This window comes from Coregonus clupeaformis, chromosome 15, assembly GCF_020615455.1.
Source record: "Coregonus clupeaformis isolate EN_2021a chromosome 15, ASM2061545v1, whole genome shotgun sequence".
NCBI classification, from domain to species: Eukaryota; Metazoa; Chordata; class Actinopteri; order Salmoniformes; family Salmonidae; genus Coregonus; species Coregonus clupeaformis.
The window spans coordinates 47,557,233-47,583,755 of NC_059206.1; the positions used below are offsets into that span (position 1 = coordinate 47,557,233).

Consider the following 26,523-nt stretch of genomic DNA (forward strand, 5'->3'; position numbering starts at 1 on the left):
CTACTGCACCTCATGGAGATTGTGATCTAACACAGAGAGGATCAACAGAGAGAAAATTACTTTGGGTAACACTTCACATATAAAGAGTATAAAGGGTGAGTAAAGGGATATAAGTACTTTAACAGTCTATAAAGTACGTATAAAACCCTTTTATAAACCATTTACAAACCCTTTATAAAGTGGTACCTACAAGGTATTTAAAACAGTAATTGATGTAGTGACATACCCTCGCCTTCTTCCTCGTTCTTTGGAGGATTGGCAATGTCTTCTCTCCTCTTTTTGATGGCCTGTAGATCCTTCTTCAATTGGCGAGCCGCTTGACGAAGCTCATCCCTGTAAAGGGAGCAGAGGAGTTAACAGTCAGGTAAACCACAGATCAACAGATCAATCAGGTATACCGCAGGTGACAGCATCAAAATGTACAGAAAAACCGAAAGTCATCTGAATTACTACAGATGTTTCTACAGAAAAGCAGACTGACTGAAGAGAGCAAATGCTACTGTGATCAGAGAATCCAGGTGCATTTGAGTTTTCAGTGATGTGGTCTAATGTCATAGCTTAAATTATAATTTATTTATCCAGAACTTTCCACAGCGGGCCACTGTTCTGGGTTTTGACAAACAAACACTTATTGTTCCAAGTTACCTACTTCAAGCTTCTCACAATATAATTAGCATGTGGAGTGTGTGTGTGTGAGAGAGAGCACTGAGCTGTCGTAAAATGAACATAAAACACACAATGATCATAGGCAGCGCTTCTATACAGTTTGAGGGTTGAAATATGTACACTAAAAACGAGCTCCAATAAATCGAGTGGCGCCTTATTAGAAAGAGTGTTCATACGGCCTTCCAGGCAGGCCAGGGTTCTGGCACCACTAGAAGGGATGTTGTGGTTGAGTGGGTACAACACAGCCCCATAAAACCCCTGCAGAGAAAAGTCCATATCTCTCTGAGTAACAAGTTACTGATCCCTACTGCGGCCGTGGACCAAATGAACTCGATGAAGTGCTTGAGACGGGGAAACTGGCCCCAAACTGCCTCCAATTTGTTCCCAGTTAAAAAGGCATGTCCTCGGTTGGTTTTTAAACTGTAGCTGGCTGGCTGGCTATATTCATACCCTTCGCAAATAATAATTTATTTGAGTCGCTTCCTTTATCATAACTTGCTTCCTACATTTCTTTCTATAGACTGCAATTACAGTAAAACAAAACCAAGGGGTGTTATCTTCAGATGGAATCAAATATGTTTTAATTTCATGGAGGCTACAAACCTAAAATGACACTTACCAATGCCAAGATACAGTAGCCAAAAATACTCAGACCTCATACAGAGAGGAACAGACTTCAAGACATAAGCAGTGGTAAGTAGTGGATCTATAAACGAAGTATGCTACAATTACTGTGCTGAGCCCAAATGCACATTCATATACACTGCAAATGTTCAAGTGTGATTGTCCAGCCTTTCTGACCCTGAATGAGGAGACCTCGAACAGTGATAAAGTCAGACCATTGAGGCCAAGGAAGGTCCAGACCCAGGTCCAGACATCCTGGGTGTGAGCTGAGGTCTCTGCTGGCTGGCTGCCCAAAGCCCCAGCTAGGAGAGGGAGAGGAAAGGAGAGGGGAGGCTGGAGAGGAAGTCTGCTCCCCGTGCCAACAATCCTCCTCATACTGTTCCCTTTAACATGACTGACTGAGGCGGAGGCTGCCAAGTCCAGACCAGTTATCTGATGTTGGGAGATAATAATATTTATACAACGCCTGACAGCTCTGTTTGGGTCCCTTTGCAGAGCACAGGTAACACGGGAAGGTAACACAGGTAAGCTTCAGCCTGGCTGGGCCCCAGCTCAGAAACACGTCCAGGAAGCATCTCTCCAAACAATGGCTGCCTTTGTTTCTCTGAACGACACCTTTTTTTACTCTCTCTCCACCTTCTATTCCTCATTCTGTACTTCCCCAGCTCTCCTTCAAACCTCCATTGCTCCTGAGAAGCTCTCGAGGGGGGAGAAATGGAGGCATCAAAACTTAGCGACATCTGATATGTTGACCTTGTAAGAGCCTCCGTAAAATGCCTCTTCCATGTTGGGCTCCCTGCTGTCTCTAAGTAGGAGCTCAGGTATAGGAGGCCTATAAGGTACAGTATGTGTGACCCAGACATGGTGTTGGTTTGTTCAATGTCATTTCTCCTCTTTAGGGGCTTAGGTATGGGAGTTCTATGATGTACGTATGTGAGCCTCAGACACACAGCCAGCCAGGCATGGTGCTGGTATGTTTTCCCTCTCTTGGGGCTCAGGTATAGGAGGTATTTGAGGTTTGTGAGCCTCAGACACAGCTAGGCATGGGGTTGTTGGTATTTTTCCCCTCCATCCAGCAGAGAGACTGTCAGAGCTGGTTCCAGAGCTGGTCCTCAGAGCGGAGGTGGCAGACAGGAGCAGCCTGGAACTCTGCTGGAGGCCTTTGAAGACTGTCGCCTGCCCAGTGCCCCGTCTCAGTGTGTCTCGCATCCATCTCTCGGTGTCTCAGAGCTTGTCTAAGAGCTCGTTTTGGGGAGCCGGGCTGATTGGACTCCGACATGAGGAGTTAAGTAAGGTAAGGTCAAAGCTGAGGAGTTAGGAAAGGTAAAGTACAGTATGTACACATGTGTAGCTAAGGCACTGGGTAAGGTCAGATCACATTAGTTCAAGATGAAGGAACTCCAGCCATCTTAAATATGGGCATCAGGAGACTAATGAACTGTATAATGTTTGCTGACCATGCTAACCATTTGAATGGCATTGTTTTGTACACCTTGATGGCCGTCATCTTAACTGGGCAAAACAACTCTGTGCCTGCTAGCTGTTGATACGGTAACTACACAAGCTTTTATTTATCAGCACAGAGATCTATGGAGTGTCAAACGCATGAAGACAGACCATAGGCTATATATATTCTACTGGCAGGGAGGGGACACACACTTCTGACTGAGTGATCATTTTCTGCTTGCCTTGACACGCTGCAATTTGCAAAACAAGAGAGACATCTCCAAGGCAACTGCCAAACAATGGTGCCGCGGGCAGACCCCCGTGCCAATAAAGGAGAGGGGCCAGAGAGGATGGGAATGAGTGGAGGGAAGAGAGCCAGCCAGCAACACCTGTTCATTCACTCCTGGGGGCTCAGCACATTCCACACAAAGCCCTCCAACACTGCAACACACTGATACACTGACACTGGAGATTATTTAGTGTCTATCAGCAGCACACAGGTAAACTAACTACTCTGCCCCCATCCGCCTGTCTGTAGGGCTGTCCCCGCCCCAAATAAATTGATTGGTCAAAATGTTAAAATATGTATTTTTTCATATATAGACACATCCTATGTGTTTTAATCAAATCAACTTTATGCAGTGAGCTTGTCTGATGCTTTAAGCGCAATGTTTGATGAAATAATTAAGACACAAAATGACTAGAGGTAGTCCGACCGCAATTGATTGGATTGTGCCGGGCCGGGCTCAGACTGTATCACTAGCACCGTTCTCTCTCTCCTCCCTGCTGCAGTGACCACCACAAAGCATCAGTGTTTATCGCGCTGTCTGTGTTGCTGAAGCTGCAACATAATTACAGTCATTTCTGACTGAAAAGTTCTGTTACCGAAATCCCTAATTTGTTTAGGAAAAACATTCCCTATTCCCTCAACCCTGTGCTGTTAGATTACAATATACTTTTTCTGACCGTTTGGAACAATGTAAACAACACACAGTCTTTATTTTTTTTTGTAAAGCCTTTTTACAGAATACAATTTCCGAAATGGAACGGTTTATTTAGCCTATTGTTTACGCTAATTATTCAAGGTTCGCTTTGTTATTTTATTTAAAAACTAAAATGCTTGATTGCATTTCAAATCATGAATGACTCGTATGCTGTGTGATGACATGAACGAATGAATGATTGATTGATACAGTAGCCTATATAACTATCGAAATATACGGTAGGCCTAAGTAAGTTACGGTATTAAGACTAAACAGGATGCGCTCTTAGGCCTACAGCTCGATGGTGGTTATACAAGACTGCTATAGTAAGCCTACTAATGATAATGACATTACTTATTATTATAACGATGATCATAATAATAATAATAGTAATAATAACAATAACAATAAGGAGATCAAGAAAAAGGAGGGTTATTATTATTATAAATATATATTTTCTGACAATTTGGAACATTGTAAACAACATTAATAAATTAGGCCAGAGAACAAACAAAAATGGGTAAAGCCTTTATTACAGCATATCAAAGATGAAAAACAGCCGAATTTGTGAAATTGTTTATCCGACATGTTGTGTTGTGGTTGTGTGAGGCTTGGTGCTCACGGAATCAGTAGGCTATTAAACAAACACTCAAACAGGCATCAGAAGCAGGATCTGTCTTATTTCTGTAGATATATTGATGATTTATAAAGCCAAGCACATTTAACAGTTAGGCTATTGATCATAGACCTAATTAAGTTGGGGATTCATCTCTCCTCACTTTTCTTAGACAATTAAGGCAAGGGGCTGTTTTCTCATCTCCTAACTCCGCTGCTACCTCCGCTGCATTGTTCTCAACACCAATATGCTGGTTAACTTTGCTATTGTGCACATTGCAACATTGTCTAGGAAAAGGCGCCAATTCAACAGCGCACTGATGTGTTTCAGAACCGCGGACAGCTATCCAACGCGGGAGGAAGCGCATTTGTTATAAAACAATATCATTTTTATTAGTGTTGACCCATTGCTCTTACCTACCATAACCATATACAATTTAATGTGCACATGTCTTATATGATGGACTGGGCCATCCCCATGGCCTCCACAATGATTTAGTTCACTCAGACAGGCGTGAATCAGACAGGTGTCTTAAACACCATGAACATATATATTTTCTTTGCTACTGCTCGACTAAAGAAATGTCGGTCGACCAACAGCCTATCGACCAAACAAACGACCAGACGACTAAATGGGGTCAGCCCTACAGTATTTTAGTCATTTTAGCAGACGCTCTTATCCAGAGCGATTCACAGTTAGTGAGTGCATACATTTTTTTTCATACTGGTTCCCCGTGGGAATCGAACCCACAACCCTGCCGTTGCAAGCGCCATGCTCTACCAACTGAGCTACACGGGACTACAAGTATTGATGAAGTCACTATTCCTGACAAGACTGGGTGACTTGACAGCCACCTGCATTGAGAGAGTCATAAGATAAAGGTGCCGCACCATCATTGGAGGATACTCCAGTTACAAAGAGACACTACTGACCCTGTACCTACCACGGCTTCACGAAAGGAGGACACAGCGCTATGCACTGAATTTGTTGTCAGCCTCCTCAACTCTCCTTTCAGAGACTGTCTACCCCCTGACTGAAACAAGGTGACAGGCAGGAACACCCGTAGCCAAAACCAACTGACAGTACCTAAGTCAAGAACGGAACGGTAAAAGAGGTCACCCATACCATACTTCTGTTCTCTAATTAATGAGTCACTTTGAGTTGTTTAAACACTCATGGATTTCAGTTTGTATTGACTGCTATGTGAGTGTAATAAAACTTGAACTTAATTCTATATTATTGTATGAGAAGTAGAAATAAATTAAAAGCTTCTTAGCCTATACTATAGCCTCATAAACATAACTGCCAAAATAAAGGAAACACTTGAGTAAACACAAAATAATATTGAAAGCAGGTGCTTCCACACAGTTGCCAATTATTTTGGCTACCATGGCTAGAAGAGATCTCAGTGACTTTGAAAGAGGGGTCTCAAAGGAGCATAGGGGGTTTAAAGGGTGAGGTAAAGGGGGATACCTAGTTAGATGTACAACTGAATGTATTAAACTGAAATGTGTCTTCCACATTTAACCCAACCCCTCTGCCTTAATCGACATCCACGTCATCGGCGCCCAGGGAGCAGTTAAGTGCCTTGCTCATGGGCAGAACAACCGATTTTTACCTTGTCGGCTCGGGAATTCGGTTACTGGCCCAATGCTCCTACCCGCCAGGCTACCTGGTGTGTGTGTGTGTGTTTACACAGGCAGCCCAATTCTGATATTTTTTTCACTAATTGGTCTTTTGACCAATCAGATCAGCTCTGAAAAAGATTTGACATGAAAATATCTGATGTGATTGGTTAAAAGACCAAATTGTGGAAAAAAGATCAGAAATGAGCTGCCTGTGTGTCTCATTCACCAGATCTCAACCTAATTTAACACTTATGGGAGATTCTGGAGCGGCGCCTGAGACAGCGTTTTTCACCACCATCAACAAAGCACAAAATTATGGAATTTCTCGTGGAATGGTATCGCATCCCTCCAATAGAGTTCCAGACCCTTGTAGAATCTATGCCAAGGTGCATTGAAGCTGTTCTGGCGGCTCGTGGTTGCCCAACGCCCTATTAAGACCTGTGTAGCTCAGTTGGTAGAGCATGGCGTTTGCAACGGCAGCGTTGTGGGTTCGATTCCCACGGGGGGCCAGTATGAAAAAATGTATGCACTCACTAACTGTAAGTCGCTCTGGATAAGAGCGTCTGCTAAATGACTAAAATGTAAATGTGTATTTCCTTTATTTTGGCAGCAGGGCCGTAGCTACATATGAGGACATCGAGGTCCGAAACTCTGTAATTTCTTCTTTTTTTTGGTAAGTTGAGACCCCCCTCCAAAAAAGGTTAGAATAGTAACTACAGTGAGGGAAAAAAGTATTTGATCCCCTGCTGATTTTGTACGTTTGCCCACTGACAAAGAAACAAATCAGTCTATAATTTTAATGGTAGGTTTATTTGAACAGTGAGAGACAGAATAACAACAAAAAAATCCAGAAAAACGCATGTCAAAAATGTTATAAATTGATTTGCATTTTAATTAGGGAAGTAAGTATTTGACCCCCTCTCAATCAGAAAGATTTCTGGCTCCCAGGTGTCTTTTATACAGGTAACGAGCTGAGATTAGGAGCACACTCTTAAAGGGAGTGCTCCTAATCTCAGCGTGTTACCTGTATAAAAGACACCTGTCAACAGAAGCAATCAATCAGATTCCAAACTCTACACCATGACCAAGACCAAAGAGCTCTCCAAGGATGTCAGAGACAACATTGTAGACCTACACAAGGCTGGAATGGGCTACAAGACCATCGCCAAGCAGCTTGGTGAGAAGGTGACAACAGTTAGTGCGATTATTCGCAAATGGAAGAAACACAAAAGAACTGTCAATCTCCCTCGGCCTGGGGCTCCATGCAAGATCTCACCTTGTGGAGTTGCAATGATCATGAGAACGGTGAGGAATCAGCCCAGAACTACACGGGAGGATCTTGTCAATGACCTCAAGGCAGCTGGGACCATAGTCACCAAGAAAACAATTGGTAACACACTACGCCGTGAAGGACTGAAATCCTGCAGCGCCCGCAAGGGCCCCCTGCTCAAGAAAGCACATATACATGCCCGTCTGAGGTTTGCCAATGGAAATCTGAATGATTCAGAGGAGAACTGGGTGAAAGTGTTGTGGTCAGATGAGACCAAAATGGAGCTCTTTGGCATCAACTCTACTCACCGTGTTTGGAGGAGGAGGAATGCTGCCTATGACCCCAAGATCACCATCCCCACCGTCAAACATGGAGGTGGAAACATTATGCTTTGGGGGTGTTTTTCTGCTAAGGGGACAGGACAACTTCACCGCATCAAAAGGGACGATGGACTGGGCCATGTACCGTCAAATCTTTGGTGAGAACCTCCTTCCCTCAGCCAGGGCATTGAAAATGGGTCGTGGATGGGTATTCCAGCATGACAATGACCCAAAACACACGGCCAAGTCAACAAAGGAGTGGCTCAAGAAGAAGAACATTAAGGTCCTGGAGTGGCCTAGCCAGTCTCCAGACCTTAATCCCATAGAAAATCTGTGGAGGGAGCTGAAGGTTCGAGTTGCCAAACGTCAGGCTCGAAACCTTAATGACTTGGAGAATATCTGCAAAGAGGAGTGGGTTAAAATCCCTCCTGAGATGTGTGCAAACCTGGTGGCCAACTACAAGAAACGTCTGACCTCTGTGATTGCCAACAAGGGTTTTGCCACCAAGTACTAAGTCATGTTTTGCAGAGGGGTCAAATACTTATTTCCCTCATTAAAATGCAAATCAATTTATAACATTTTTGACATGCGTTTTTCTGGATTTTTTTGTTGTTATTCTGTCTCTCACTGTTCAAATAAACCTACCATTAAAATTCTAGACTGATCATTTCCTTGTCAGTGGGCAAACGTACAAAATCAGCAGGGGATCAAATACTTTTTTCCCTCACTGTATATGGAAATGTTTTCAGAAGAATCATACCAAGGATAATTTTGCTATTTGATTTTGAATTTTAAAGACCCCTTGAAGTATAAAAACAATTATAAAAAAATTATTTGATGAACATTTATTTTTGGCCTTACTGCTATTAGCCCATACAAATGCATTGAATAACAGATTCACTACACGGAACAACAGATAGTCCCCCCAAAAATCAAAAGGAAGTTTGTATAAAGTATACTTCCATTCATTTTTCAACTGGTACCGGGGGACCTTCAGAGGAGTCCTGTGGGTGTCCTAGAGCAAAACAACTGAGGTGTTTGTGAGAGTCTCACCTTTCCACAGAGGTGTCATATTAGCGTGTAGGCCATACTGTTCGGACGCTACAGACAGTAGTTGGCAGATCGGCTGTACCGACTTCAGTCCTAAGACGCTTGTGGGGACCGTGGAGCAAAACGGAGAACACCATCGTCTTCGTAAGTCTCATCTATCCATAGAGTCATAATAGTTTGTAGGCCAAACCGTTCGGATGCTACAGACGATTTTCTGAGAAGACCGATTTTCAGGATGTCTCATGGTCTGACAAACACAGCTCTAGCTCTGTTACCTTTCACCGCAGATGCGGAAGTGCGACATAGGCGGATGCGGTGGATTGGTAGAGCATGGCGCTTGCAACGCCAGGGTTGTGGGTTCGTTTCTCACGCGGGGCCAATATGAAAATGTATGCACTCACTAACTGTAAGTCGCTCTGGATAAGAGCGTCTGCTAAATTACTAAAATGTAAAATGTAATTGAGACGCATCCAATGCAAAAAAAAAGATTGTTATGGGGATTTATTTTATTATGCTAATTCGATTTTGCGGCGGGAAAATCTAACAGATCCCTCTGTACGTATTAAATTACAGTTTTTAATCACAGTGCTGAGTTAATGTGTAGCGGCTAATTGTATAGCTAATAGGCTATGTGTTTGTAGATGGACTGAGGTGAATGAAGCTACTGCAACGAATGTGATAATGCTACCAATGTGAGGCTCCCATCGGACCTCACTAAAACTCAGACCCTGGCTACGGCCCTGTTTGGCAGTTACCTGTATGTAGGCTATATATAAAAGCGTATATAGGCGGAGTAAATACGCAAAATCATATTTCAAGAAGTGGCAAACTGTCACAAACGGCATCCAAAATAGAACTGCTAACAATTGAGAATGAGCCTGAGTGGAGCCATACAGTTAAAAATAGCAAGGTGAGCACTAGTTTCAGCCAGCCCAAGGTGAGGTCTCAGTGGGTATTCCTTCAGCCAGATGAAGAATAACACTTCATTGAATAACACAGTAGTGAATACAGTGGCCTTCTGTTAGCAGGACCATCCCAGCCCAGCCTCTCTCTCTCACACACACACACACACAGAGCATGTTAATGAGACCAGGCTTTGACGAGATGCCAGAGTGTGCCCTCTCTGTCGGACTCCCTCCCTCCTTCAGATCCATCAGCCGAGAGACATCCATCCATCCCCTCCTCCACTCCACCTCCTTCATCCCAACCGGAGCACAATGCCAGCCATTCAGCAGCACCTCTCCACCTGCCAGCAGGGAAGGACTGGGACTGTCATCCCACAACACTGTAAGGAGGAGGAAAAGAGAGAGAGAGAGAGAGAGAGAGAGAGAGAAGAGTTGGAGGAGTGATAGAGGAGATCAGACAGACAGATGCATGTCTAGGACTACCCTATCTACATTAAACGTCCTCCCTCTCCTCTCCTCTTTTCTGAGCAGAGCGAAGTAGGAACAGGTCTTGGTCATTCCTCTCTGATGGGCCGGGTGGTGTTCGGCCTCTCAGGGGCTGCCAGCGATTGTCGCTCATTCAGACAATTCAAATAAGCAAAACCCAGGGTGCTGTGGATTATTTACTTTTCATAAAGAAAGCACACAAAGTGACTGGCTATGGCCCAGTCAGCCGCTCTCTCTATTTAACCCCCCCAGCGCCCACGAGGAACCCTCAGCTCAGACAGACAGAGAGTGCGATTACAACAATATCTAAACCTTTACATTTTAGTAATTTAGCAGACACTCTTATCCAGAGCGACTTACAGTTAGTGCATTCATCTTAAGATAGCTAGGTGAGACAACCATACAGTGGGGGAAAAAAGTATTTAGTCAGCCACCAATTGTGCAAGTTCTCCCACTTAAAAAGATGAGAGAGGCCTGTAATTTTCATCATAGGTACACGTCTATGACAGACAAATTCAGAATTTTTTTCTCCAGAAAATCACATTGTAGGATTTTTAATGAATGTATTTGCAAATTATGGTGGAAAATAAGTACACTGCTCAAAAAAATAAAGGGAACACTTAAACAACACAATGTAACTCCAAGTCAATCACACTTCTGTGAAATCAAACTGTCCACTTAGGAAGCAACACTGATTGACAATACACTTCACATGCTGTTGTGCAAATGGAATAGACAACAGGTGGAAATTATAGGCAATTAGCAAGACACCCCCAATAAAGGACTGGTTTTGCAGGTGGTGACCACAGACCACTTCTCAGTTCCTATGCTTCCTGGCTGATGTTTTGGTCACTTTTGAATGCTGGCAGTGCTTTCACTCTAGTGGTAGCATGAGACGGAGTCTACAACCAACACAAGTGGCTCAGGTAGTGCAGCTCATCCAGGATGGCATATCAATGCGAGCTGTGGCAAGAAGGTTTGCTGTGTCTGTCAGCGTAGTGTCCAGAGCATGGAGGCGCTACCAGGAGACAGGCCAGTACATCAGGAGACGTGGAGGAGGCCGTAGGAGGGCAACAACCCAGCAGCAGGACTGCTACCTCCGCCTTTGTGCAAGGAGGAGCACTGCCAGAGCCCTGCAAAATGACCTCCAGCAGGCCACAAATGTGCATGTGTCTGCTCAAACGGTCAGAAACAGACTCCATGAGGGTGGTATGAGGACCCGACGTCCACAGGTGGGAGTTGTGCTTACAGCCCAACACCGTGCAGGACGTTTGGCATTTGCCAGAGAACACCAAGATTGGCAAATTCGCCACTGGCGCCCTGTGCTCTTCACAGATGAAAGCAAGTTCACACTGAGCACGTGACAGACGTGACAGAGTCTGGAGACAGCGTGGAGAACATTCTGCTGCCTGCAACATCCTCCAGCATGACCGGTTTGGCGGTGGGTCAGTCATGATGTGGGGTGGCATTTCTTTGGGGGGCCGCACAGCCCTCCATGTGCTCGCCAGAGGTAGCCTGACTGCCATTAGGTACCGAGATGAGATCCTCAGACCCCTTGTGAGACCATATGCTGGTGTGGTTGGCCCTGGGTTCCTCCTAATGCAAGACAATGCTAGACCTCATGTGGCTGGAGTGTGTCAGCAGTTCCTGCAAGAGGAAGGCATTGATGCTATGGACTGGCCCGCCCGTTCCCCAGACCTGAATCCAATTGAGCACATCTGGGACATCATGTCTCGCTCCATGGATGCTTTAGTCCAGGTCTGGGAGGAGATCCCTCAGGAGACCATCCGCCACCTCATCAGGAGCATGCCCAGGCGTTGTAGGGAGGTCATACAGGCACGTGGAGGCCACACACACTACTGAGCCTCATTTTGACTTGTTTTAAGGACATTACATCAAAGTTGGATCAGCCTGTAGTGTGGTTTTCCACTTTAATTTTGAGGGTGACTCCAAATCCAGACCTCCATGGGTTGATAAATTTGATTTCCATTGATAATTTTTGTGTGATTTTGTTGTCAGCACATTCAACTATGTAAAGAAAAAAGTATTTAATAAGATTATTTCATTCATTCAGATCTAGGATGTGTTATTTTAGTGTTCCCTTTATTTTTTTGAGCAGTGTATTTGGTCACCTACAAACAAGCAAGATTTCTGGCTCTTACAGACCTGTAACTTCTTCTTTAAGAGGCTCCTCTGTCCTCCACTCGTTACCTGTATTAATGGCACCTGTTTGAACTTGTTATCAGTATAAAAGACACCTGTCCACAACCTCAAACAGTCACACTCCAAACTCCACTATGGCACTATGACACCAGAAACAAAATTGTAGACCTGCACCAGGCTGGGAAGATTGAATCTGCAATAGGTAAGCAGCTTGGTTTGAAGAAATCAACTGTGGGAGCAATTATTAGCAAATGGAAGACATACAAGACCACTGATAATCTCCCTTGATCTGGGGCTCCACGCAAGATCTCACCCCGTGGGGTCAAAATGATCACAAGAACGGTGAGCAAAAATCCCAGAACCACACGGGGGGACCTAGTGAATGACCTGCAGAGAGCTGGGACCAAAGTAACAAAGCCTACCATCAGTAACACACTACGCCGCCAGGGACTCAAATCCTGCAGTGCCAGACATGTCCCCCTGCTTAAGCCAGTACATGTCCAGGCCCGTCTGAAGTTTGCTAGAGTGCATTTGGATGATCCAGAAGAGGATTGGGAGAATGTCATATGGTCAGATGAAACCAAAATATAACTTTTTGGTAAAAACTAAACTCGTCGTGTTTGGAGGACAAAGAATGCTGAGTTGCATCCAAAGAACACCATACCTACTGTGAAGTATGGGGGTGGAAACATCATGCTTTGGGGCTGTTTTTCTGCAAAGGGACCAGGATGACTGATCCGTGTAAAGGAAAGAATGAATGGGGCCATGTATCGTGAGATTTTGAGTGAAAACCTCCTTCCATCAGCAAGGGCATTGAAGATGAAACGTGGCTGGGTCTTTCAGCATGACAATGATCCCAAACACACTGCCCGGGCAACGAAGGAGTGGCTTCGTAAGAAGCATTTCAAGGTCCTGGAGTGGCCTAGCCAGTCTCCAGATCTCAACCCCATAGAAAATCTTTGGAGGGAGTTGAAAGTCCGTGTTGCCCAGCGACAGCCCCAAAACATCACTGCTCTAGAGGAGATCTGCATGGAGGAATGGGCCAAAATACCAGCAACAGTGTGTGAAAACCTTGTGAAGACTTACAGAAAACGTTTGACCTGTGTCATTGCCAACAAAGGGTATGTAACAAAGTATTGAGAAACTTTTGTTATTGACCAAATACTTATTTTCCACCATAATTTGCAAATAAATTCATAAAAAATCCTACAATGTGATTTTCTGGAGAAAAAAATTCTCATTTTGTCTGTCATAGTTGACGTGTACCTATGATGAAAATAACAGGCCTCTCATCTTTTTAAGTGGGAGAACTTGCACAATTGGTGGCTGACTAAATACTTTTTTCCCCCCACTGTATATCACAGTCGTAGTAAGTAAATAAGACAGATGTCTTATTTATAAAATATACTCTTTGAAGAGATAGGGCTTTAGACGCTTCCTGAACATAGGCAGGGACTCTGCTGTCCTAGTGTCAGGGGAAAGCTCGTTCCACCATTGGGGTGCCAGGACAGAGAAAGGTTTTGACTGGCTTGAGCGGGAGCTGACCCCCTGTAGGGGTGGGATGGCCAAGAGGCAAGAGGTGGCAGAACGGAGTGCTCGGGTTGGGGTGTAGGGTTTGAGCATAGCCTGAAGGTAGGGAGGGGTAGTTCCCCTTGCTGCTCTGTAGGCAAGCACCATATAGTGGATTTGAGCTTCGACTGGAAGCCAGTGGAGTTGGAGGGGGGGCGCTTCATGGCTTGGTTCACAGCCAAGCAGGACGGTGAGACAGAGAGGAGGAATCTGACCACATTACCAGCAGCAGCACAGACAGGAATCTGCATGACTGTGCAGAGAAGGAGAGAAGCAATGTGTGTCCCTCTCCTACCAAGTAGGCTAAATTCCCCACAGGTTCTTCATTCCATTCAGCCCATCAAACACAGAGTCCTAAACACACATATATGTTTCCTGAGAGAGAGAGAGAGAGAGAGAGAGAGAGAGAGAGAGAGAGAGAGAGAGAGAGAGAGAGAGAGAGAGAGAGAGAGAGAGAGAGAGAGAGAGAGAGAGAGAGAGAGAGAGAGAGAGAGAGAGAGAGAGAGAGAGAGAGAAGAAGACAGGGAAGAGAGAGACAGAGAGAAAGACGAAGACAGAGAGTCAGAGAGACCTGGCAGTTCCAAAACACACAGGGACCTGCTGCCAGGAACTGGATTATCTACAGCGGTTCTCCACTAGAGAACAGAGTCCAGTGCTTCCTGATCCCCATTACCTTTCTCTGAGAGACCCCTGGGTTACCACCAATCACAACAGACAGGTGCAGCCAATTAGCCACACCGTGTCACTGCTGTGCATGTTTGTGTGAGCGCGTGTGTGTCTAGTGTCCCAGTTAAGCGCCAGTTCCATTGTCTGCTGAAGGAAAGTCTACTGGAACAACAACAGTCTGGCCAACCCTCCTCCAGGAGAGCTACTGAGTCGTCTTGGTGACCACCTTACAGTCAGTCAGTCACCTAGTCAGTCAGTTAGTCAGGAAAAGGCCACATCTCAATCAGCTCGTTCCTAATGTTTGGTAGACACAGTGTAAATAGAGAGAGAGAAAGGCAGAGTGTGCACGCCTGAGAGAGAAAGAGAAGAGAAAGAAAGAGAGAGTGCAAGAGAGCCAGGGTCTTGTTGGCAGAGCCAGTCAACTAAGGCTGTGTCCCAGAGCCATATGGAAGCGTTTTGCTTCCCCAGTCATGCCCCGTCGGGTTTAACAAAAGTGGCGGCTATTCGGCTACCACATGCACTGCTTTTAGGACTCACTTCAATACATACAGTACCAGTCAAAAGTTTGGAATCAACTACTCATTCAAGGGTTTTTCTTTATTTTTACTATTTTCTACATTGTAGAATTATAGTGAAGACATCAAAACTATGAAATAATACATTTGGAATCATGTAGTAACCAAAAAAGTGTTAAACAAATCAAAATATATTTTATATTTGGGATTCTTCAAAGTAGCCACCCTTTGCCTTGATGACAGCTTTGCACACTCTTGGCATTCTCTCAACCAGCTTCACCTGGAATGCTTTTCCAACAGTCTTGAAGGAGTTCCAACATATGATGAGCACTTGTTGGCTGCTTTTCCTTCCCTCTGCCGTCCGACTCATCCCAAACCATCTCAATTGGGTTGAGGTCGGGTGATTGTGGAGGCCAGGTCTTCTAATGCAGCACTCCATCACTCTCCTTCTTGGTCAAATAGCCCTTACACAGCCTGGAGGTGTGTTGGGTCATTGTCCTGTTGAAAAACAAATGATAGTCCCACTAAGCGCAAACCAGATGGGATGGCGTATCGCTGCAGAATGCTGTGGTAGCCATGCTGGTTAAGTGTGCCTTGAATTCTAAATAAATCACTGACAGTGTCACCTGCAAAGAACACCCACACCATAACACCTCCTCCTCCATGCTTCACGGTGGGAACCACACATGCGGAGATCATCTGTTCACCTACTCTGCATCTCACAAAGACACAGCGGTTGGAACCAAAAATCTCAAATTTGGACTCATCAGACCAAAGGACAGATTTCCACCGGTCTAATGTCCATTGCTCATGTTTCTTGGCCCAAGCAAGTATCTTCTTCTTATTGGTGTCCTTTAGTAGTGGTATCTTTGCAGCAATTCGACCATGAATGCCTGATTCACACAGTCTCCTCTGAACAGTTGATGTTGAGATGTGTCTGCTACTTGAACTCTGTGAAGCATTTATTTGGGCTGCAATCTGAGGTGCAGTTAACTCTAATGAACTTATCCTCTGCAGCAGAGGTAACTCTGGGTTTTCCATTCCTGTGGCGGTCCTCATGAGAGCCAGTTTCATCATAGCGCTTGATGGTTTTTGCGACTGCACTTGAAGAAACTTCCAAAGTTCTTGAAATTTTCCGGATTGACTGTTGATTATTACTTCATGCCTTAAAGTAATAATGGACTGTCGTTTCTCTTTGCTTATTTGAGCTGTTCTTGCCATAATATGGACTTGAAATATGAAATAGGGCTATCTTCTGTATACCACCCCTACCTTGTCACAACACAACTGATAGGCTCAAACACATTAAGGAAAGACATTCCACAAATTAACTTTTAACAGGGCACACCTGTTAATTGTAATGCATTCCAGGTGACTACCTCATGAAGCTGGTTGAGAGAATGCCAAGAGTGTGCAAAGCTGTCATCAAGGCAAAGGGTGGCTATTTGAAGAATCTCAAATATAAAATATATTTTGATTTGTTTAACACTTTTTTGGTTAGTACATGATTCCATGTGTTATTTAATAGTTTTGATGTCTTCACTATTATTCTACAATGTAGAAAATAGTAAAAATTAAGAAAAACCCTTGAATGAGTAGGTGTGTCCAAACTTTTGACTGGTATTATTTATTTTTTTATGAACTCCCCAAAGAGGCCCCAGGCACTTCATATAGAGACCGGATTTAATCAATAGGAATGGTTACGAGGTGTTGAGCTCAGATCTCTCTCTGGTGAATGCTGTGGAGGTGAGAGGGATTGATATATAGCTATATACAGTGGGGGAAAAAAGTATTTAGTCAGCCACCAATTGTGCAAGTTCTCCCACTTAAAAAGATGAGAGAGGCCTGTAATTTTCATCATAGGTACACGTCAACTATGACAGACAAAATGAGAAAAAAAAATCCAGAAAATCACATTGTAGGATTTTTAATGAATTTATTTGCAAATTATGGTGGAAAATAAGTATTTGGTCAATAACAAAAGTTTCTCAATACTTTGTTATATACCCTTTGTTGGCAATGACACAGGTCAAACATTTTCTGTAAGTCTTCACAAGGTTTTCACACACTGTTGCTGGTATTTTGGCCCATTCCTCCATGCAGATCTCCTCTAGAGCAGTGATGTTTTGGGGCTGTCGCTGGGCAACACGGACTTTCAACTCCCTCCAAAGATTTTCTATGGGGTTGAGATCTGGAGACTGGCTAGGCCACTCCAGGACCTTGAAATGCTTCTTACGAAGCCACTCCTTCGTTGCCCGGGCAGTGTGTTTGGGATCATTGTCATGCTGAAAGACCCAGCCACGTTTCATCTTCAATGCCCTTGCTGATGGAAGGAGGTTTTCACTCAAAATCTCACGATACATGGCCCCATTCATTCTTTCCTTTACACGGATCAGTCGTCCTGGTCCCTTTGCAGAAAAACAGCCCCAAAGCATGATGTTTCCACCCCCGTGCTTCACAATAGGTATGGTGTTCTTTGGATGCAACTCAGCATTCTTTGTCCTCCAAACACGACGAGTTGAGTTTTTACCAAAAAGTTATATTTTGGTTTCATCTGACCATATGACATTCTCCCAATCCTCTTCTGGATCATCCAAATGCACTCTAGCAAACTTCAGACGGGCCTGGACATGTACTGGCTTAAGCAGGGGGACACGTCTGGCACTGCAGGATTTGAGTCCCTGGCGGCGTAGTGTGTTACTGATGGTAGGCTTTGTTACTTTGGTCCCAGCTCTCTGCAGGTCATTCACTAGGTCCCCCGTGTGGTTCTGGGATTTTTGCTCACCGTTCTTGTGATCATTTTGACCCCACGGGGTGAGATCTTGCGTGGAGCCCCAGATCGAGGGAGATTATCAGTGGTCTTGTATGTCTTCCATTTCCTAATAATTGCTCCCACAGTTGATTTCTTCAAACCAAGCTGCTTACCTATTGCAGATTCAGTCTTCCCAGCCTGGTGCAGGTCTACAATTTTGTTTCTGGTGTCCTTTGACAGCTCTTTGGTCTTGGCCATAGTGGAGTTTGGAGTGTGACTGTTTGAGGTTGTGGACAGGTGTCTTTTATACTGATAACAAGTTCAAACAGGTGCCATTAATACAGGTCTGTGAGAGCCAGAAATCTTGCTTGTTTGTAGGTGACCAAATACTTATTTTCCACCATAATTTTTAAATAAATTCATTAAAAATCCTGCAATGTGATTTTCTGGATTTTTTTTCCTCAATTTGTCTGTCATAGTTGACGTGTACCTATGATGAAAATTACAGGCCTCTCTCATCGTTTTAAGTGGGAGAACTTGCACAATTGGTGGCTGACGAAATACTTTTTTCCCCCACTGTATAGCTGTATCATGGGGTCGATATACAATAATGGATAATGATGTGGTAAGCATATACCTGTGTTGTAAAAACTGTCTGCACCCCACCAACAGTCTGAGTATTTCTAGAGAGATTTCCAGGTTTATTACTCTCTCCTTTAATGGACAGGACCAAATTACAGTTCCCTCTTCAATTCCAATCCTGTCATAGTAAATATACATTATGATTTGAGATCTCTCGTGAAAACACGCACACCTCAGACTGATTACGTCACTTGATGCTGAGGAAAATGGAATGTTGTCTGGTCGCTTGGCAACTACGGGAAACAATTGACTGGCAATATGGTAAAGACGTTTTGTGTAGATGTGAAAAATATCTGCGAGATTCCTAATTTTCAAGGTCGTCTCAGACTTGACTTTTAACGTCTCCACCTGAGACCTGATGCAAAGCACCCATGACCATCCTTCAGTTTTATCCCCTGCAGTTGAGAATAAAGGAATTACTCGGTGGGCCAAACAATAAAAATACACTCTTGTGGTCTGAAACAATATCTCAGAGAGAATGGGGGAAAGAAAGAGAGAGAGACAGACAGGAGAGGAGAGGTTCTACAACAATGCCCCCTTTGTCCCGGCCCAACACTGTACTGTACCTACCAGCCTTCTGTTTGATTCTGTGCCAACACAAACCACGGTGCTGGGGTACAGGCCTACAACCAAACAATCTACGCTTGTGTTTAATATACTACAGTCTGTCTGCATCGGTCTACCTGTCAGTCACATGCACCAGCACACACACACATGCATGGACACACACACAGCTGACAGGCTGGGCCGGGGCCGAGTCCTTATCCCATTGGGGTTAATGAGAGGTAAAATAACACACTGCTAGATAACAGTTTATGATAAGGCTGGTGCTGTGTGGTAATCAGCAGTGGCATTGAGAAAAACATGTCACATGCTTTTAAAAACACTGGGTTACAGGATTCCCCCAGTAACTGATTTTGGACAACAGACTTGAGGTTACAAAAACTGAACAGACTTGAGGTTACAAAAACTGTCACACCCGTTTTCTCTACCCGGCTCTGACTCTCTTTCAGTCCTGTTGTTGGTGTTGTTTTTCTCTCTCTCGCTCTCTCGCTCTCTCTCTCTCTCTCTCTCTCTCTCTCTCTCTCTCTCTCTCTCTCTCTCTCTCTCTCTCTCTCTCTCTCTCTCTCTCTCTCTCTCTCTCCAACCCTCCCTCCCTCCCTCTCTCTCTCCCTCCAACCCTCCCTCCCTCCCTCCCTCTCTCCCTCCCTCCAACCAACCCTCTCTCCCTCCAGAGGGATGTTTGCCTCTACTACAGCAGAGTAAGTCATGTGGTGTGGTGCCAGCATTTCTCTTTCACCTAGCAGGACCTGGCTGCAGTGGACAGGCCGAGTTCATTGATGTGGGGCCAGTGGCCCGAGGTGCGTGTGAGTGTGTGTTAGCAGCAGCAGCGAGGGGGTTCTGCTTGGCTGAGAGGGTGTCACTAGTCCTCATCAACACCCTAGCATGGTGATTCCTCATGAGACTACAACAAAAGAGACCATGATTTGGGGGATTTTCACAAAATGTAATCCATAGAATGGTCCTTTGGAGGAAGGATTGTTGACATATTTGGCATTTGTATCTTAAAGCATAATTGAGAAATAATTGATTGAAGTTGGAACATTTGTGACATGTTGGCCTTACCCAGGCCTCCTTTAAAGATTCAATAATGTTTCATCTGTAGGTGCTACAAAGCACATTTTCTAACATACATTTATGAATATTGACATGAATATCGAAGAAAACTAAAAAAGATTAGCTGCTACTTTTAGAGTTATGATCCAATATGTAAGCATTACCAACAGCATGAATGTGAAAATTGATTCAAAATGATCACCCTGCTGGTGATACAGGATGTGCCATGATACATGTAAAAGTAGGGCTGTGATTGTTTACATTGTCTACTATGCCAATTTCTCTGTATAGAAATGGGCCATATCTTTAAAACTAGCAGAGATCCCCCACTGGAACTTTGATATGCCCGTACAGTATTTTATGTTCAACAATATATAGAACATTTTTCTAAATCTCTAATGGTATAAGTCTAAATCTCTAATGGTATATGTTAAATATTCATGTTTATATTCTTAAATATTCATTAATCAATGTAAGAAAATTGTTATTGAAATAAAAAGACTGTGCATATTACAGAGCAAGTGGTAAAGCATCATATGACACCAATGTTTGCTTTGTTGCACCTACAGATGAATAATTATGGAATATTAACCTCTACGGGATCGGTGTCCCGTATACGGGACGGTTGAGCTAACGTGCGCTAATGTGATTAGCATGACTGTTGTAAGTAACAGCAAACTTTCCAGGACATAGACATGTCTTATATGGGCAGAAAGCTTACATTCTTGTTAATCTAACTGCACTGTCCAATTTACAGTAGCTATTACAGTGAAAAAAATACCATGCTATTGTTTGAGGAGAGTGCACAACAACAAAACTTATCACAGTAACTGGTTTGATACATTTACCTCTGAAGGTAAATCATGACCTTACATTCAGTAATCTTGCTCTGATTTGTCATCCTAAGGGTCCCAGAGATAAAATGTAGCATAGTTTTGTTTGAAAAAAAATGTATATTCAAATGTAGGAACTGGGTTCTACAGTTTGAACCCCCGCTGTCTCTGGCTCCACACCGACCCCGCCCAGGTGAAAGTTAGTGTATAAGCTAATGATCCATCATGTATGACATTCCTGGGAGTGTATAAACTTACATTTTTTATTACCATATAATTTTGGTATGTTCTCTATAGTTATGTACTTGAAAATTTATCAATTCGGCACATTTGGGCAGACTTGATACAAAATAGTCCAGTATTGCAATCCTTCACTGGAACAATCTGAAACTTTGCACACACACTGCTTCCATCTAGTGGCCAAAATCAAAATTGTGCCTAAACTGCAATATTATATTGTGGCTTTTCTCTTGCATTTCAAAGATGATGATAAAAATTTAAAAAATGCATGTTTTTTTGTTTGTATTATCTTTTACCAGCTCTAATATGTTATATTCTCCTACATTAATTTCACATTTCCACAAACTTCAAAGTGTTTCCTTTCAAATGGTATCAAGAATATGCATATCCTTGCTTCAGGACCTGAGCTACAGGCAGTTAGATTTGGGTATGTCATTTTAGGCGAAGATTGAAAAAAAGGGTCCGATCCTTAAGAGGTTGAAGATGCACTATGCAGAAATCACTACGCCATTTCCTGGTTGCAAAACAGTTTGCTTAATTTCAGTTTGTGACAAAACAAGCAAATACACTGTAGATAATCATTGTACCATCTAAACCGCTGTGAAATATATTTTCCATAACCAAAAATATTGTATTTTCAGCTGGTGTACAAAACCGTAATAGACGCAAAAACTAAACTTAAGAACGGGAAGCATAGAAATAGCACACATAGAACCGATTCACTGCTTCTTAGACTTGCATTCAATGAGAATGGCAGATCTATAACACACACACAAAAAAAAGGCTATATTTTCGTGAGAAATCACCCAGCATAAGTAGCTTCCTCTCTGATTCATTCATTCAAGGTCACCAAAAGTTATTAATTGCCATTAAAATCTTGATGGTGTTCTTTTACAACAGATGGTAACTGACCATGTAACTGTAACCTAACTGTGACTGACCATGTAACTGTAACTGACCTTGTAACTGTAACTGACCATGTAACTGTAACCTAACTGTGACTGACCATGTAACTGTAACCTAACTGTGACTGACCATGTAACTGTAACTAGGGAATGGCCGGCAGGGGATGTAGCTCAGTTGGTAGAGCATGGCGTTTGCAACGCCAGGGTTGTGGGTTCGATAAAATAATGTATGTGCTAACTGTAAGTCGCTCTGGATAAGAGCGTCTGCTAAATGACTAAAATGTAAAATGTAAATGTTGTATTTTACCACAGTCAGTGTTCAATCAGAGATGGTGTTTGTCATTGTAATTATCTTCGTCACTTGTTAAGACTAGACCAAGCTAAAGTAGTGAGCGAGGAGTAAGGAGTCATTGTTGAGTTATCAGTGTTGGTATGTAGCCTACAATATATAGCCTGTCCATAGGATTAATGATGGCCATTACTTCAAAGCCGCTGAATCACACTGCTCTATCTGTATGAAGAGGTCATTTGGTATGTTCAATCATACTGCATCATCATGGTTATCACAAGATTCCTTTGAAAACCTATTTTTGTTAGAATAGATTGAACAAAAAGATCTGCCTCTTTTATCACTGACTTCCTTGTGAACTGAGCCAACCTGTCAACTAGCTGGACATTGAGTTTAGGCTTTTAAAGCAGTAGTATCTCCAGTGCATAGACAGACTGAGCTCCCTTGTCTCCGCAGTACAACATCGCCTCCCCCTGGCCAGTCTAAAGAATTACAACTACTGTACCACTGATTTGACATCACTTTCTCTTGTACACTACTGCCACCTGTTGGACACCAAGTCAGGTTTCTAATCAGAGATGTTGTGGTAAAGACAAAAGCGGCAGAAACTCTGAACACGGACGAACAAGTAACGTACACGTTAACAACGCTATTAGATTCAACAACATTCCCCAAATAAAAAGGTGCGTAAATGGCATTTAGGCAATGCCGTGTGGAATGGATGATTTTGTGTATGGAGGGATGTAGCTCAGTTGGTAGAGCATGGCGTTTGCAATGCCAGGGTTGTGGGTTTGATTCCCACGGGGGGCCAGTATGAAAAAAAAATTATACTAAAATAAAAATACTAAAATATAAAAAATGATGTATGCACTCACTAACTGTAAGTCGCTCTGGATAAGAGTGTCTGCTAAATGACTAAAATGTAAAAATGTGTAATCTACCTGCGGTTGGCCCTCTTTCCTCTGTCCTCCTCGCTGGGGTCTGTACTCTTCTTCTCGTCCTCCATCTTCTTCAGCTTCTTAGAGATCCTCTCCCTCATTTCCTGCCTCTCATCAGAGTCATACTCCTCTTCATCACCATTCGCATTCCCCTCCGCAGCCTCATCATCCTCACCCTGAATATGAGAGAGAGGAGAGAAGGCATGATGAACACTCAAGAGAAAAGGTGTTTTCCAACGAGTGGAATGCATTATAAATGTGATGCATGGTGTCTTGATTGAACAGACCACATGAAGGAATAAGAACATACCTCTGCTGCTTCTCCAGCTGCACCTTGGCTCTTTTCCTTCAAACACAAGACAAATAGATTCAGAAAAATAATATAATAATAAATAAATAATATATTAATTCATTAATGTAATATTTTTCCAAACAAGATAAATTGAGGCAGCAGAGCAGAGTGTCTGTACGGTATCTTAGTGTTTACTTGTTGACTGCGGGGACAGAGGTCAGCAGCAGATCATCCTTCAACAGGTCATCAAATCAAATCAAATTTTATTTGCCACATGCGCCGAATACAACAGGTGTAGACATTACAGTGAAATGCTTACTTACAAGCCCTTAACCAACAATGTATTTTTAAAAGATTTTTTTTGTTTTAAGTGTTAAGTAAAAAAAAAAAAAGCAAATAACTAAGGAGCAGCAGTAAAATAAAATAACAGTAGGGAAGCTACAGTGGGGAAAAAAAAATATTTAGTCAGCCACCAATTGTGCAAGTTCTCCCACTTAAAAAGATGAGAGAGGCCTGTAATTTTCATCATAGGTACACGTCAACTATGACAGACAAATTGAGGAAAAAACATCCAGAAAATCACATTGCAGGATTTTTAATGAATTTATTTAAAAATTATGGTGGAAAATAAGTATTTGGTCACCTACAAACAAGCAATAATTCTGGCTCTCACAGACCTGTAACTTCTTCTTTAAGAGGCTCCTCTGTCCTCCACTCGTTACCTGTATTAATGGCACCTGTTTGAACTTGTTATCAGTATAAAAGACACCTGTCCACAACCTCAAACAGTCACACTCCACTATGGCCAAGGCCAAAGAGCTGTCAAGGACACCAGAAACAAAATTGTAGACCTGCACCAGGCTGGGAAGACTGAATCTGCAATAGGTAAGCAGCTTGGTTTGAAGAAATCAACTGTGGGAGCAATTATTAGGAAATGGAAGACATACAAGACCAATGATAATCTCCCTCGATCTGGGGCTCCACGCAAGATCTCACCCCATGGGCTCAAAATGATCACTAGAACGGTGAGCAAAAATCCCAGAACCACACGGGGGGACCTATTGAATGACCTGCAGAGAGTTGGGACCAAAGTAACAAAGCCTACCATCAGTAACGCACTACGCCGCCAGGGACTCAAATCCTGCAGTTCTAGACGTGTCCCCCTGCTTAAGCCAGTACATGTCCAGGCCCGTCTGAAGTTTGCTAGAGTGCATTTGGATGATCCAGAAGAGGATTGGGAGAATGTCATATGGTCAGATGAAACCAAAATATAACTTTTTGGTAAAAACTCAACTCGTCGTGTTTGGAGGACAAAGAATGCTGAGTTGCATCCAAAGAACACCATACCTACTGTGAAGCATGGGGGTGGAAACATCATGCTTTGGGGCTGTTTTTCTGCAAAGGGACCAGGACGACTGATCCGTGTAAAGGAAAGAATGAATGGGGCCATGTATCGTAAGATTTTGAGTGAAACCTCCTTCCATCAGCAAGGGCATTGAAGATGAAACGTGGCTGGGTCTTTCAGCATGACAATGATCCCAAACACACCGCCCGGGCAACGAAGGAGTGGCTTCGTAAGAAGCATTTCAAGGTCCTGGAGTGGCCTAGCCAGTCTCCAGATCTCAACCCCATAGAACATCTTTGGAGGGAGTTGAAAGTCCGTGTTGCCCAGCGACAGCCCCAAAACATCACTGCTCTAGAGGAGATCTGCATGGAGGAAAGGGCCAAAATACCAGCAACAGTGTGTGAAAACCTTGTGAAGACTTACAGAAAATGTTTGACCTGTGTCATTGCCAACAAAGGGTATATAACAAAGTATTGAGAAACTTTTGTTATTGACCAAATACTTATTTTCCACCATAATTTGCAAATAAATTCATAAATAATCCTACAATGTGATTTTCTGGATTTTTTTTTCTCATTTTGTCTGTCATAGTTGACGTGTACCTATGATGAAAATTACAGGCCTCTCTCATCTTTTTAAGTGGGAGAACTTGCACAATTGGTGGCTGACTAAATACTTTTTTCCCCCACTGTATATACAGGGGGGGTACCTGTGCAGAGTCAATGTGCAGGGGCACCGGCTAGTCGAGGTAATATGTACATGTGGGTAGAGTTAAAGTGACTATGCATAAATAATAAACAGAGTAGCAGCAGCGTAAAAGAGGGGGGTGGGGATGGGGGGGCAGTGCAAATAGTCCGGGTAGCCATGATTAGCTGTTCAAGAGTCTTATGGCTTGGGGGTAGAAGCTGTTGAGAAGCCTTTTGGACCTAGACTTGACTTGCCATGCGGTAGCAGAGAGAACAGTCTATAACTAGGGTGGCTGTAGTCTTTGACAATTTTGAGGGCCTTCCTCTGACACCGCCTGGTATAGAGGTCCTGGATGGCAGGAAGCTTGGCCCAAGTGATGTACTGGGCCATACACACTACCCTCTGTAGTGCCTTGCGGTCGGAGGCAGAGCAGTTGCCATACCAGGCGGTGATGCAACCAGTCAGGATGCTCTCGATGGTGCAGCTGTAGAACTTTTTGAGGATCTGAGGACCCCTGCCAAATCTTTTCAGTCTCCTGAGGGGGAATAGGCTTTGTCGTGCCCTCTTCACGACTGTCTTGGTGTGTTTGGACCATGATAGTTCGTTGGTGATGTGGACACCAAGGAACTTGAAGCTCTCAACCTGTTCCACTACAGCCCCGTCGATGAGAATGGGGGCGTGCTCAGTCCTCTTTTTTTTCCTGTAGTCATGACTGCTTTTGCTTTTCCCCTTCAGTGTCTGGATGAAAATAAACAATGTGTGTATGTATCTGATTGACACTGATGGCGAGTTTCATTTGAATTGCAGAATAACAATAAGACTGCTCATGTTCTAATTACCTGGCTGACTTGAGTTACCATTTCCTCTTCCTTCTCAGCTTCCTCTCTGAATGACAACAGACTGAAGTTCCTGACAAAATAAACAGGGCAGAGTCCGACTGTTCATAACTACAGTACCACGCTTCCAAGTCAGCAACAGATTGAGAGTGAGGAGCAGAGAAGTTGTGTATAATAGTAAATTAAAGACTTTGTTGCTTTGGACTAATATTTCTTTTTCTCTTCATCCTTTTTGGATTT

At 43.4% G+C, this 26,523-nt stretch overlaps 1 protein-coding gene across 1 annotated transcript; it reads right to left on the reverse strand.

Annotated features, from left to right (window-relative positions):
- On the reverse strand, positions 1-26,450 carry LOC121583547 (spliceosome-associated protein CWC27 homolog). Its single transcript, XM_045225451.1, has 5 exons — positions 26,287-26,450; positions 23,434-23,469; positions 23,127-23,299; positions 227-333; positions 1-26 (listed from the first exon to the last, which is right to left on the reverse strand). The coding sequence occupies exons 1-5, from the start codon at positions 26,305-26,307 to the stop codon at positions 1-3; spliced, it is 363 nt and encodes a 120-aa protein (XP_045081386.1). The 5' UTR covers positions 26,308-26,450.
- Positions 26,451-26,523: the final 73 nt, after the last annotated feature.